This window comes from Monodon monoceros, unplaced genomic scaffold (genome assembly GCF_005190385.1).
Source record: "Monodon monoceros isolate NGI ecotype Baffin Bay Population unplaced genomic scaffold, NGI_Narwhal_1 Super_Scaffold_2, whole genome shotgun sequence".
Taxonomy (NCBI): domain Eukaryota; kingdom Metazoa; phylum Chordata; class Mammalia; order Artiodactyla; family Monodontidae; genus Monodon; species Monodon monoceros.
The window spans coordinates 19687036-19702374 of record NW_021703776.1 but is presented as its reverse complement, the minus strand read 5'-3'; the positions used below and the strand labels follow the sequence as shown (position 1 = coordinate 19702374).

At 38.0% G+C, this 15339-nt stretch overlaps 1 protein-coding gene across 1 annotated transcript in view; it reads right to left on the bottom strand.

Annotated features, from left to right (window-relative positions):
• FBXL13 (F-box and leucine rich repeat protein 13) overlaps window positions 1–15339 on the bottom strand; it is a 165190-nt gene that overhangs the window by 80958 nt on the left and 68893 nt on the right. The window contains exons 8-9 of the mRNA XM_029234023.1: window positions 12304–12356; window positions 8621–8745 (exon numbers count right to left, since the gene is read on the bottom strand). Coding sequence (XP_029089856.1) covers window positions 8621–8745; window positions 12304–12356 — 178 coding nt within the window. The remainder of the gene's footprint in view (window positions 1–8620; window positions 8746–12303; window positions 12357–15339) is intronic.

The window sequence follows — 15339 nt, the reverse complement described above, 5'->3', positions numbered from 1 at the left end:
TGATAAGACTAAGTTCAGGATGATATGTCTCGCAGCATAAGGCAGAGCATATTGAAGGGAAGAGAGACCAAGAGTGAACCATCAGGATGCTGCACCAAATGAGGCGCTGAGAGTGCCACCTAGATTGTGGCAATGGGAGTAAATGGAGAGGGTTTAATTCAGGAAATATTTAAAAGCAAAAAATGTTTTGGAATGGGCATGAGCTGTGGGCAGCCCTCATTTTCAACTTTAGAAAACTGAGCAAGTCCCCAAAGAAGTGAGGAAAAATATTGAAATAAAAAACTGGCAAATCACTGTTGCTAAGAAAGGCAAACAAATTACATTTTTCTTTGGAAAGAAATACTAAAGACACGAGAGACAATGAGAACAGCAACAAATAACACATCTCTGGTTATTTACCGCTTAACAAATGCTTTTGCATACCCAAGCATGTTTGAAACAATAGAAAGCAGAGCAAAAATAGAGAATCATTATGAAATGTATTTTTATTATAGATAAGAAAGTCAAGGTACATTTTTTTCATATGGCGAAAAACATCAGTATTAATTAGTTTTATCCTAAGTGTTGTCTCAATAGCAAGAACTAGAAGTTAAAATCAAAACAGAATTCTCATTTTGGGTCCTATTTTTCTATCTGTTGCCCACTAAAGGTATAGCTTCATTTGTAAAATAAATGTCCTTAAAAAATTATGCAGAGATGTAGTGTTATTTTAAATTTCCTAGGAGAAAAGTTTATCTCAAACTATGGTTGGAAGAGATGTTTTAAGTTAAAAAAATAATTTGTACTGTGATATATGCTACTCCCAAATCATCTACTTTGAGAGTTCAGATTTTCACATATGGATTTATGGATTTTTTAATATATATTTCTCTCTCTCTTCCCTCTTCACCCCCCCACTCTCTTTCTATCTATAGATACATACACACATACATACATACACACATGCACATATATTCTCTTTCTATATATAAACACACATTCATACATGCACATATATTCATCACATATATATCTTAATATGAAATGTCTAAAGAAAAGTACTGAGTGATATTCTGTATTGCAGGACAAAGAATCCTACAGAATTCCTGAAACGGTCAGGGGCCCTCCACAGTGGTGCTCCTGGAGCTGGCTTGTACCAGCCCATGAGGACCAATTGTTAGCATCTCTTCCCAATTCCACATTCAGTGGCATCATGTTGGTAGCTTAAAATAGGCCATGATGGAATTATTTATATCACAGAAATCAATAAATCCTACAAATCAAAACACACCTTTAGGGCTTCCCTGGTGGCACAGTGGTTGAGAGTCCACCTGCCAATGCAGGGGATACGGGTTCGTGCCCCGGTCCGGGAAGATCCCACGTGACGCAGAGCAGCTGAGCCCGTGAGCCATGGCCGCTGAGCCTGCGCATCCGAAGCCTGTGCTCCACAACGGGAGAGGCCACAAGAGTGAGAGGCCAGCGTACCGCAAAAAAAAAAAAAAAAAAAAAAAAAACCTTTACTCCCTACCCCAGCCAGTTATTAAACATTTATCAGGACACTGCTGTCCTTGGAACACACTTTCAGAACTACTGATATAGAGAATGCAGTATGCTGAGAAAATGTATACAGAAATAAAAATGATGAGAGAGAAGATGACAGCTTTGAAGGACAAGAATAAAAATCGATCTAAAAATAAAAGGGGATTCTTAAGATAAAACCTGAACAAATGGAATAGAAGCATTTAAAAAGAAAAATATCCATCAGATAAACCCAAATTGAGGGACATTATATAAGATAAATAACTAAACCGTATTCTTCAAGTGTCGAGGTCATGAAATACAAGGAACTACTGACGACTGGCACAGATTTGAGGAGACTAAGGAGAAATGACAACTGAATGCAATATGGAACCCTACATTGGATCCTAGAGCAAAAATGAAAGGACATGAGTAGAAAACTTGATGAAATTTGTATAAAGACTTTAGTTTAATTAATAGAAAAAAAAAAAAGAGGGCTTCCCTGGTGGCGCAGTGGTTAAGAATCCGCCTGCCAATTCAGGGGACACGGGTTCGAGCTCTGGTCCAGGAAGATCCCACATGCTGTGGAGCAACTAAGGCCGTGAGCCACAACTACTGAGCCCATGTGCCACAACTACTGAAGCCCACGTACCTAGAGCCTGTGCTCTGCAACAAGAGAAGCCACCACAATGAGAAGCCCGCGCACCATGACGACGAGTAGTCCCCGCTCGCCACGACGACGAGTAGCCCCCGCTCGCCACAACTAGAGGAAGCCTGGGCGTAGCAATGAAGACCCAACACAGCCAAAAGTAAATAAATAAATAAATTTATTTAAGAAAAAGAAGGAAGGAAGAGAAAAACACCTTCCTTGGCTGAGAAAAATCTAAGTTTTAATGTTCAAAAGGTTTACTATGTTCCAGGAAAAGTTAATTGAAAGAACACAGTTAAGTTTGGAAGATGTTTTTAATTTCTCAGAGAAAAGGAAGTTCATGCCAGCATCTTGGCAGGAAAAAAATAGGTTACCAACAAAGGAAGAGAAAAATCAGGCTGGCTTTAGACTTCTCTTTAACTTGAAATAGTAAAGATTATGGAGCAACATTTGTAGGGTTTTAAGGATAGAGTAAGGGACATGATTCAAGAACCATACACCAAGAGAATTTGTTGTTCATCCTTCAAGACAACAGAAAATCATCTTCAGAAAGTAATGACTGAAAATCTAATACTTGCACATCTTGCCAGATAAAGAGTTTTTAAAACTATATTTCCAGTCATCATAGGGTGAATCAAAATCAAAATTAAAGAATAAGGAAATTGTGGAACAAATGGACCATCGATGAATGATAAAACTAGAGTTAGGACTACATAATCATTATAAATATGATTACAATGTTGAGTTCAAACACCAAAAATCAACATTAAAAGGAAAGTTAAATGATTAACAAAAATCACAATTAATAGGTATTTACATATAGGTGAGTGGAAGTAGAAGAACATCAAGTTCAAGGGAGAATTAAAGTGTATCAGATCTCTTGCCTAACACAGGGGGAGCCAAAGTTACTGTTTCATCGTGACTTTGATAATTAGAGAAATGCATGTTAAAGCATGTTTTTAAAAAACATACAAATATCCACTAGTTAGAATACACAAGAGAATATGCATATGTCTTTGAAATGCATTCAGATTATAGAAATAGCATTTTTATAGCAAAAGGCAGAAAAGATGAGTACAGTGCAGTAACGTAAAAAATTAAAAAATCTAAAACATAAAGCAAGATGATAAAAATAAGACCAAACACTCAGTTTTGACAAGAAATATTAGTCTTTTAAACTTCCCTCTTAAAAAGGCAAAGAGATTGAAATTTTTAAAAATAGAAGTTAGCTATGTGCTGCATGTAAAAAATAAACCTAAAATACAGCAACACAAAGGTTAAAAATATGGGTATACATAAAGTTATTCCACAAAACCACAAAAGAAACCAAACGTGACTGTATAAATAACAGATTAAAAAGAATTTAAGGCAAAGAAATATCAACCAGGATAAAATATATAATTTTATGTGAACAACTGCTACAATCTATAATGAAACATACTACTTATTAATCTTTACGTGTAAAATAACAAAAATAAATTAATAGAAGCCTTATCATAATAGGCAACTAATATATCACTTATCTATGACATATCGAGAATTTATACATATATGTGCATATACACCTAGAAATGTTCTCTGAAAGAAACTCTTTTGTTTTAAACATTCATGGATGATTTACTGAAGTTGAGTATATAAACTAGTCCATCAAGAAATCTCAATAAATTTCAAAAAGTAGAAATAATTCAGTCCACACTTCTTGACCACGGTGTAAAAAACTAGAATTAAAAACATAAGCTTAATTAAGAAACTTCAACAATTTGAAACCAAAAATCCTCTTCTAAATAATTATTAGGTCAAAGTGGTAATCAGCATATAATCAAATATACAACAGTTTGTTTAGAAAATGAGAACAATATTTATCAAATCTTACAAGCTTTGCCTAAGTTCTTCTTTAGAAGTAATTTCATAGCTCTATTTTTTATTTTAAAAGGAAAGAAATCAAATCATACAAATGAAAAGTTTAAAAAGATATATGTACATCATGCCCAAGTCCAAAAGTAACCATTTAGAAAATATAATGAGAAATCATAATCAGAAAGGATACTATTCACAATGGCAATGAAAAAGACACCACAGACTATCCATATGAATAAAACAAAATTTTGAGACATTTAAGAACACTTGAAAGAAAAATTTTAGAAGTATACTATGTTCCTGATAGGGAGACTAAATATTATAAAAATATGGATTAGTTCCCAACTTATTTTACCTTTAATTATTGACATACTGGTAAATATCTTACAGCTGGTTCTTCAAAAACATGTATGCATATAAATGTATATATGTTTACTGTAAATTTGTACATCTTACTATTTTCTTAAATAAATTATTTTATTTTATTTATTTTTGGCTGCATTGGGTCTTTGTTGCGGTTCGCAGGCTTATTGCAGTGGCTTCTCTTGTTGCAGAGCACAGACTCTAGGTGCGCAGGCTTCAGTAGTTGTAGCACGTGGGCTCAGTAGTTGTGGCTTGTGGGCTCTAGAGCACAGGCTCAGTAGTTGTGGCTCACGGGCTTAGTTGCTCCACGGCATGTGGGATATTCCCGGACCAGGGCTCGAACCCGTGTCCCTTGCATTGGCAGGCGGATTCTTAACCACTGCGTGACCAGGGAAGCCCACATCTTACTATTTTACATTAACTATTTTACATATATAAAAGATGTACAGCACACAACTTACAAATAATAACATACACAATACTGTTTATTGCTAATTTCATATAGTCAGTTGATTCTCACACAATGTTTTCATTCACTGACTTTTGCCAAACTCATAAATATAGCTAGTACTTTTGTCTTCTCCTGTGTGCACATAAAGGAAGAATAAAATTGTTCACTCTGATGTATTTCTTTTTTTTAACCAAAAAATAAAGTTCAAAAGCTTGAGGAATGGGTATAATTCCAATATGAATATTTTTATTTATATTAATGGGTAAGACAAAAATAAAACCACAAAGATTTATGTCCAGATTTCACTCATCCATCAATGATGTGACAGTTTTCAAGTACTGAAAAGATATTTCCTCACCTTTTTTGTGCTAATCATAATGTTGCAGCTACAGACATGACATATTTTTTTCAATATTTTTTATTGAAGTATAGTTGATTTACGATGTTGTGTTAATTTCTGCTGTACAGCAAAGTGATTCAGTTATACATATATATACATTCTTTGTTAATATTATTTTCTATTATGGTTTATCATAGGATATTGAATATAATTCTCTGTGCTATACAGTAGGACCTTGTTGCTTATCCATTCTATACATAAAAGCTTACATCTGCTAGACCCAACCTCCCACTCCATCCCTCCCCCAACCCCCTGCCCCCTTGGCAACCACAAGTCTGTTCTCTATGTCCATGATTCTGTTTCTGTTTCATAGGTAGGTTCATTTGTGTCATATTTTAGATTCCACATATAAGTGATATCATATGGTATTTGTCTTTCTCTGTCTGACTTACTTCACTTAGTATGATAATTTCTAGTTGCATCCATGTTGCTGCAAATGGCTTTATTTCATTCTCTTTTATGGCTGAGTAGTATTCCATTGTATTATGTATCTTCTTTAACCATTCATCTGTCAATGGACGTTTAGGTTGTTTCCATGTCTTAGCTATTGTGAATAGTGCTGCTATAAAATAGCGATGCATGTATTTTTTGAATTATAGTTTTCTCTGAATATATGCCCAGGAATGGGATTGTTGGATCATATGGTAATTCTGTTTTTAGTTTTCTGAGGAACCTCCATAATGTTTTCCACAGTGGCTGCACCAACTTACATTCTCACCAGCAGTGTGGGAGGGTTCCCTTCTCTCCACACCCTCTCCAGCATTTGTTATTTGTAGACTTTTTAATGATGACCATTCTGACTGGTGTGAGGTGATACCTCATTGTAGTTTTTTTTAATTGTTGATTTCTGATAGCTGCCTTTTTTTAAAATTTATTTATTTATTTATTTATTTTTGGCTGTGTTGGGTCTTCATTTCTGTGCGTGGGCTTTCTCTAGTTGCGGTGAGTGGGGCCCACTCTTCATCGACAGGGCCCTCTCACTGTCGCGGCCTCTCTTGTTGTGGAGCACAAGCTCTAGATGCGCAGGCTCAGTAGTTGTGGCTCACGGACCTAGTTGCTCCGTGGCATGTGGGATCTTCCCAGACCAGGGCTCGAACCCATGTCCCCTGCATTGGCAGGCAGATTCTCAACCACTGCGCCACCAGGGAAGGCCTCATTGTAGTTTTGATTTGCATTTCTGTAATAATTAGCGATGTTGAGCATCTTTTCATGTGCCTATTGGCCATCTGTATTTCTTCTTTGGAGAAATGTGTATTTAGGTCTTCTGCCCGTTTTGGGATTGGGTTGTTTGTTTTTTTGTTGTTGACTTGTATGAGCTGTTTGTATATTTTGGAAACTAAGCCCTTGTCAGTCACATTGTTTGCAAATATTTTCTCCCATTCTGTAGGTTGCAGACATGACACACTTTTAATCTGCTATCTTGTCTTCTCCAGTCTAAACAGTCAACAAAAAAATAAATCAAACCCTAATTTGTATTGTATGGCATTTTTCATGGTACAGAACACTCCCATTTTGGCTGGTTCTAAGCTACCAATGAGAGAGGTCACTGAACATGGAGTTGGGAAGAGATGCACAGTGCTGTAATATTTTAACCATACAGATACAATGGTCATAACCTCTAGAACATAGATGATAGTAACATGTACAAAAACATTAGAAGGTGATGAGTTTTTAGTATGTACTACCTATATAAAAATTTTAGATATATAAAGAGGTATCACACATCACTTGAGAAAAGTTGTATTCAATAAATGATGCTGGAATAATTGTTTAGTTATTTAACAACTCTTTTTAATTACTGAAGTATAGTTAATTTACAATGTGTTAGTTTTGGTGTACAGCAAAGTGATTCAGTTATACATACAAGTATACATATATATATTCTTTTTCAGATTCTTTTCCATCATAGGTTATCACAAGATATTGAATAGGGTTCCCTGTGCTATACAGTAGGTCCTTGTTGTTCATGTGTTTTATATACGGTAGTGTGTATATGTTAATCCCAAACTCGTAATTTATCTCTCCCCCTCCCCTGCCCCACTATCCCCAAGGGTTTAACAACTCTTGATGTGAAAAAAAAAATATTCTTAGCTCATGGACTGCACTAAAACAGGCTTTGGGCTGCACAAGGCATAGTTTGATGAACCTGTTAGATCACTGCTTCATTTATCTACCAAAATTAATTCTAGGTTGATTATAAATTTAAATAAAAACAAATCATAGGGCTTCCCTGGTGGCGCAGTGGTTGAGAGTCCGCCTGCCAATGCAGGGGACACGGGTTCGTGCCCCGATCTGGGAAGATCCCACATGCCGTGGAGCGGCTGGGCCCGTGAGCCATGGCCGCTGAGCCTGTGCGTCTGGAGCCTGTGCTCCGCGACGGGAGAGGCCACAACAGTGAGAGGCCCGCGTACCAAAAAAGAATCATACAAGAAAAAAAATAAATGTATATCAAATGCCTGGAAGGAGGAAAACCCTCTATTTTTTAAAAGACTCATGAGAAATTTCAAAGGAAATGTTTGATAGATTTGACTGACTAGAATATGGAAAGCCAATTAATGAGATAAAGCAAATATGTTACCACCTTTTCTTAGTCTTGCATATTTCCAGAAAATGGTTAGAGAGAAAAGATAAGGAAAATTACCACCTATAATTTTCTCTGTTTAAGCTTCTCTAAATGCCTCACTGTTATTTTTCGAAGGATCTCAAAAAAGTTACATTGTCAAAAATGGTTCATTCTTTCACAGTAGTTTGAAAACTGTTTTGAATCTCTCCCAATATGAGCATATACTCTTCCTGATTAGTCTTTTCCTTGGTGAAAATAAAGAATAATTGAATGATATAAATTTTTGATAAAATTGAATATTCTGTCAACTCTTAGTGATGTCTTATATTCTCCTTTCCCTTCTTCTCCAAAGAAGTGCTGGCTTGTCAACAGTCCATAGATCAAAAAAACGCAAGCATCAGGTTTCCTGGAGGTGATTGGGGGGGGGTCCCAATAGGTAACCAGAGCATGACAACAGGGAACCTGGCTCTGCAGTGCTCAGGGTCTAAGGAGGCAGGATATTGGGGTTCTGTTGTAGAGAAGTCCAAACACTGGACTGGGATTGATGGGCCAGGCTCCAAAGCCCAGGAATGAGGACCAGAAAGAGATAGGCAGAGCCTATCTCAACCTACTGGGCAAACTGCTAAAAGAGCGACCCCCAAATACCGGCCAAGGCAAGGCTAAGGAGGGAGAGGTTAGGCACTAGCTTGGGGACTTGAAAGCAGTCCTGTTATCAGAATAGGGGTACCAAGGTGGTGGGGTGTTAGTAAAAGGATCACTGCCTTTGGGGAATACTAGAGCAAGTCAGAGCCTAGGGGAGCAAAACTAGTTTCAGTGTAATACAGATAACATAAGCATTACCTCGGCAGGAGTCGCATTGTCCTGTTGGTGATAGTTGTGTTAGATAGATTGAGATACAGGACTCCAGGACAGCTCTCAGAGATGTATCTCATTGATTCATCGTGCATAAAAACACAGGGAAGAATCTTATCAAAGTCTAACAGGCTTTGCTATTTCCCTATTATCGCTCTATTATCTCACTCCCTACTCCAAAAAAGTATATTCGAGTCTTGGTCTCTTCATAGTCTCTGTTATCATTTATAAATCAAATTAAGTAGAAGGTGATGGCTTTGCTTGAAGGTTCATTACTCCCTCCCGTTACCTTTCTTTGGAAATAAAGTCCCATTGCATCACAATGACACTTCATTAAAATCTGAACCCTTGCCAGTTCAACCCTTTGAGTTCGTGTCAAAGTGTCAAACACTCCTGACTCGTTAGATACATGAAAATGATTAAAAATGGATCCATTTTTAAATTTACTAAAATCATTCTGAAAGACAGGATGAAACTCTTTCAACTGGACTTCATTAAAAAATGAGTCCAGGGCTTCGCTGGTGGCGCAGTGGTTGAGAGTCCGCCTGCCGATGCAGGGGACACGGTTCGTGCCCCGGTCTGGGAAGATCCCAATGCCGCGGAGCAGCTGGGCCCGTCAGCCATGGCCGCTGAGCCTGCGCTCCACAACGGGAGAGGCCACAACAGTGAGATGCCCGCGTACCGCAAAAAAAAAAGAGTCCATATTTACGCATGTATATTTATACAGAGGTGTGTGTGTGTGATTAAGTTTCTGTGGTTCTGTTACTGAAGATATTAAAACAGCTAAACAGCCTTGCACCAAATTTACGTTAAGTTTGAGATGTCCTGAAGTAAAATATAGGCTGCATACGTGTTGGACATGAAATTCAATGCAGGGGGTACTGCAGGGGAGAATATCAAAGATTCAGGGAACCCTCTCCCAGAGAGCTGAAATCCAGTACAAGAGAACAGTATGATTGCAACTTGAGAAAAACACAGAGTGATTTCAAGCATGAGCCCTAAATTGACATTTGCAAGACAGATGTGTTTCAAGCTTTGATTGCAATGGTGGTGCTTCTTGTATTGGTAACTATTTATAAAATGTTCTAGAATGAGTAGCAGCGGGTTTTTATTTATTTAATGATTTATGAGTCTCCCCAGGAACACTGAAGAAGTCTGCTAGTTTTAAATATTTGTGGTACATTGTCCTGGAAGAATAGGCCTTTGCAGGAAGAGGTAAACTGGCACTAGGCTAGGAGATGAGGTTCGGGGAAGAATTCTGCATGGTCAATATGGCTTCCCCGAACACCACTAAGGATGGCAAAGGTTTACTTTCAGCAGGACCATCAATGCCTAACATTCTATTCCTAGCTGCTTCCTGGAATCATGAATATTAAAATAACAAAATCCTGTAGGTCAGAGCATCTCGCACGTGGGATAAGAATTGGTTGATTTACAGGGGAAGCAAACCACACCTTAAAGAGAACACAAGGTTTTTTTTTTTTAAGTTGTAAAACTGTAGTTCTGTTGTCAAAAGGTTCTATGTGCCAATGACGCATGAGAACAAGTGCAGGGCTTTCAATAAACACTGTACTCTTGCCACTGCATTCAAGATACCAGCAATTTTTCTAGACACTCCACCACCAAAATGTAGGATTTGGATATACATGTACAGATTAAAGAGTATACAGTACACTTTTTCCCAGCAGGAATGGAGAGAACAAACATAATGTGTGGCATTATAGTTCAATAGAAAGAATCTATCTTCAAAAATGTTCATGGTGCCAATCAACCATCAAAGTGATTGTGCACCTGGTGGAAGACGCCGGCAAAAATGCAAATGAAATGGGACAAGGAGGAAGATAGAAAGCTGGTTTACACCCTAGAGAGGTGGCCACACAGATGAAAATATATGGGAGCCAGCAAGAGGAAGATGAAGTAGGCATTATGTAACATAGAATAATCTGATTTTCCCTTTGAGATGAGGAGGAAGTTCAAAGGAATTTTGTTCTCAATATTTAAAAGAGCTCAAATTTCAATCCCCAAATGTTTGAGCACATAAATGCAAAAATTGTTTCAGTGTCTACATTGCAGGATGGTCCATGAATTTGTCTATGATGCACTCAAAATCTTTCCGGATGTAATATATTCATAAGGCAAGCTTCTTAGAAATCAAAGCTTTTTGAATGAATGTTACTCAACTCCTTAAATGTAAGCCTGTCTCTCAGTCTTTGTCTCAAAGGGAAAGACAATAGTAAAATGTAGCTAGATAAAGTTATCAGCCCTGTACATTATTAAACTCTAAAACTGGAAAAGACTTTGATGTTCACAAATTCAACACAGATGGAATTGGTTTTTTTGGCGGTACGCGGGCCTCTCACTGTTGTGGCCTCTCCCGTTGTGGAGCACAGGCTCCAGACGCGCAGGCTCGGCGGCCATGGCTCACAGGCCCAGCCGCTCCGCGGCATGTGGGATCTTCCCGGACCGGGGCACGAACCCGTGTCCCCTGCATCGGCAGGCGGACTCTCAACCACTGCGCCACCAGGGAAGCCCAGATGGAATTGTTTTGACTTTCCTATTAGAAAGCCAAATTAAAGAATATGATCTTTTATCCAAGTGAGAACTAAAGCTCCCTGAGGGCCAAAACTGAAAATTCATCTTAAATTCCCTATAGAACCTCTATTTTATAACATATAAGTTCCCTATATATCTTTATATATAAAGATAAATATATCTTTAACATAGTAGGTGCTAAAAATATCCACAGAAAGAATGAAATCGAGTAGAAATCTGAAAGAAAGAACTGTTAATGAGGAGGCTGGGTAGGTAGCAAGGAAGAGCCAATTCACGAAGTCTTTTCACCTGTGCATGGACTTCATCCTGGAGCTGGTGCTTAATGAGGAGGGGGAAGCAATCAGGCTGTTCATTCTTTTCCCTCCTATCTTCAAGCAAAGAGCACAGCCGGAGCAAAGGCAAAACAGCAAGAGGAGCTTGGTGCATGCAGGAAAGAAAGCATAGCAGCTTGTGGCTGCTGAAACTTAATGTGCATGTAGGATTTATGAGAAGATGAGGCTGGAAAGGGAGGCAGAGACAAGATGACGGAGGGTCTCCAAGGTACAGTAATGTTAAAGAGCTTTGACTCTGTCCAATAGTGTAGATGATAAGTGTGTGTCTAAATGATGGCAGATGGTAGTGAAGTGGTCAGATCTGCCTTTAAGAAGGAATATTCTGTGTCCACAGGGTGTAAGACAGATTGGAAGTAGAGGAAAGCCTGGAGACAGGGACCAGGAAGGAGTTGGCTAGAGTTACATGTTCATTTCCATCTTCTTTGGCGCCACAGCTGATAGCCATGAAGACTTATAAATTGAGCCTATTGTCTCTGTTGGGGCCCAATTTTTTCAGTCTCATGCACACATGGCCTTAAACAGAAATATAGTTCATTTTTGTCTAATTGTTGAATAGTTTCCACTTTCCAGAGACTCCAACCTTGGACATATCTACAGGAATAATAAGAGCATTACATAAGTTGGATAAAATTTCTTGCCAGTGTTTAACATAGTTTGCTTTTCTCCATATTTAATCCTAAATGAGCACACAGGCATGTATTTTGGCAGAATCTCTGTGTATTAGTACTCCAGTGGAGCAAGTCTGAATCTATATAAACAACAGTAAAATAAGCTTCTTATACTCACCGTGAGCGTTGGACAGTCAGAGACATTCAGCTCTTGCAAGTTTCTACAGAGGCCTAAATCAAACAAGTTACACATTATTAAACACCATATTACAAATCTTTAAAGTTTTTCCATCCTACATTCACTGCTGTGTATTCATCAGAAAACAAACAAAAACCCTGGCAAATAACTTGTCCCAAGTATATGGTTTCCTTTCCCTGGAAAAAATGATTTATTTTGGCTTTAAAATTAAAAAGTATACACATGTTTATTGTTTGAGGATTAAAGAAGGAAGGGGGAAAGAGAAAACTATTTTGGGAAGAAACTGTATATACTTAGAGCTTTCAGCTTTGAAGCACTTGAAGAAAACCAGTCTGCTTTTTTGTGGCATGACATTTTTGTTAATTTGGGGGGTTTTGTTACCTTTTAACATTCAAACATACAAAAAAGTTGAGAGAATTGAAGAATTGTACAGTGAATGTACCCATCACCCACCCCTATTCTACAATTTATATTTTACTATATTTGCTTTATCACATATCCACCTGTACATCCATCTCTCTATCCCTCAATCCATCTTAATTTTTTATGCATTTTAAAGTAAGTTGCAAACATCAGCACACTTCCTCCCCACAAATAATTAAGCATGAATATCATGAATAATTCATCATGCATAGTAATTAACAAAATATTTCAATTTTAGGTTAGATTTATATACAGTTTACAGTGAGTTGCAGATTGAGATGTGGAGAGTCAGAAAGGTCAAGTGCCTGATTAGTTCTGGAACCAGAGACACCTGCACAGCTTGTGATCTGGCAGGGGAAACAAGGCTTGTGTTATACAATCAGCTCTCTGGGTCTAGACTAACAGTAAGTAAAACTCCAAATCTGAGACAGAAGAGAAGCAATGAGGGGAGGGGACACAAAACAGTGAATAGGAGGAATGCTTGGGGCAAAGAAGGGGAAAGGCATTCTAGATGGAGGAGACCTGTACAAGCAGGAAAACTCCAGGTAAGGGGGTGATCCTGGCATTCACACTGCTACAATGAATAGGAAACAGATCTGCCAGTTACAACCAAAGAGCCCCACGACAATAACAACAGAAATGTTATTAATTATAAATCCATTTTGAATATTTCTGTCTCTGCCAAGAATGGGCTATGTCCTAAGTAATAAGTACAAACCAAAACCAATTTCAGAATTTTAAAGATGAAAACAATTCTTAAAAATGTACAGCTCTTGACAGCAAAGGGAACCATAAACAAGACAAAAAGACAACCCTCAGAATGGGAGAAAATATTTGCAAACGAAGCAACTGACAAAGGATTACTCTCCAAAATTTACAAGCAGCAGCAGCTTATGCAGCTCCATATCAAAAAAATAAACAACCCAATCCAAAAATGGGCAGAAGACCTAAATAGACATTTCTCCAAAGAAGATATACAGACTGCCAACAAACACATGAAAGGATGCTCAACATCATTTATCATTAGGGAAATGCAAATCAAAACTACAATGAGGTATCACCTCACAATGGTCAGAATGGCCATCATCAAAAAATCTACAAACAATAAATGCTGGAGAGGGTGTGGAGAAAAGGGAACCCTCTTGCACTGTTGGTGGGAATGTAAATTGATACAGCCACTATGGAGAACAGTATGGAGGTTCCTTAAAAAAGTACAAATAGAACTACCATATGACCCAGCAATCCCACTACTGGGCATATGCCATGAAAAAAACATAATTCAAAAAGAGTCATGTACCACAATGTTCATTGCAGCATTATTTACAATAGCCAGGACATGGAAGTAACCTAAGTGTCCATCGACAGATGAATGGATAGAGAAGATGTGGCACATATATACAATGGAATATTACTCAGCCATAAAAAGAAATGAAATTGACTTATTTGTAGTGAGGTGGATGGACCTAGAGTCTGTCATACAGAGTGAAGTCTGAAAAAGAAAAACAAATACCGTATGCTAACACATATATATGGAATCTAAAAAAAAAAGTTCTGAAGCACCTAAGGGCAGGACAGGAATAAAGACACAGACGTAGAGAATGGACTTGAGGACAACACGGGGAGGGGGAAGGGTGAGCTGGGACGAAGTGAGAGAGTGTCATGGACATATACACACTACCAAATGTAAAATAGATAGCTAGCGGGAAGCAGCCGCATAGCACAGGGAGATCAGCTCGGTGCTCTGACCATCTAGAAGGGTAGGATAGGGAGGGTGGGAGGGAGACGCAAGAGGGAGAAGATATGGGGATAGATGTATATGTATAGCTGATTGACTTTGTTATAAAGCAGAAACTAACACACCATTGTAAAGCAATTATACTCCAATAAAGATGTTAAAAAAAATGTGCGGCTCTTGGAAGTCATCAGTAATACTTAAGGGAAGAATAGATACCAAAAAATATAATAACTAAATTTATGAGATTATTAATATTTTTATAGAGTGGTTACCTGAATTCATGCAATTCAAATATTTATCAAGAACCTGCTATGTGCTAGAAACTCTACAGGTGCTGGAAATACAGCAGTGAACAAAATAGAGAAAAATTCCTGCCCTTACGAAGTTTACATCCTAGTTGGGGGAGAAGGACAATAAACAAAAGAAGCAAAATATCTATTTTGACAGATGGTGATACGTGCCCTGGAGAGAAATAAAACCAGAAACGGAGTAGAGGGCGACCAGCGAGTGGGAAGGGGTACTACTTTTAAATAGAGCAATCAGAGAAGGTGTTGCTGAGAAGGTGACATTTAAGCCAAGATGTGCAGGAAATGACAAGGACAGTTGCAGTTTACCCTGAGCATTTCTGGAGCCCACCTTCAACATGATTGGTGATTGGGAGACAGTAAAGGAAAGAAAAAAATAAGCTCAGGAGGACATTCATTGGAGTCCTACTCTGATTTGCACATCTCAAAGCTGTAAGGAGAATCCCTTTAATTTCTTGAATCCAGTTTCAGTTTTCATAATGCTAAGTCCTAACAATGTGGAGTACTTCCCCTGGATCAGGCACTGTGAAGTGTTTGATGCACATGAGCCTG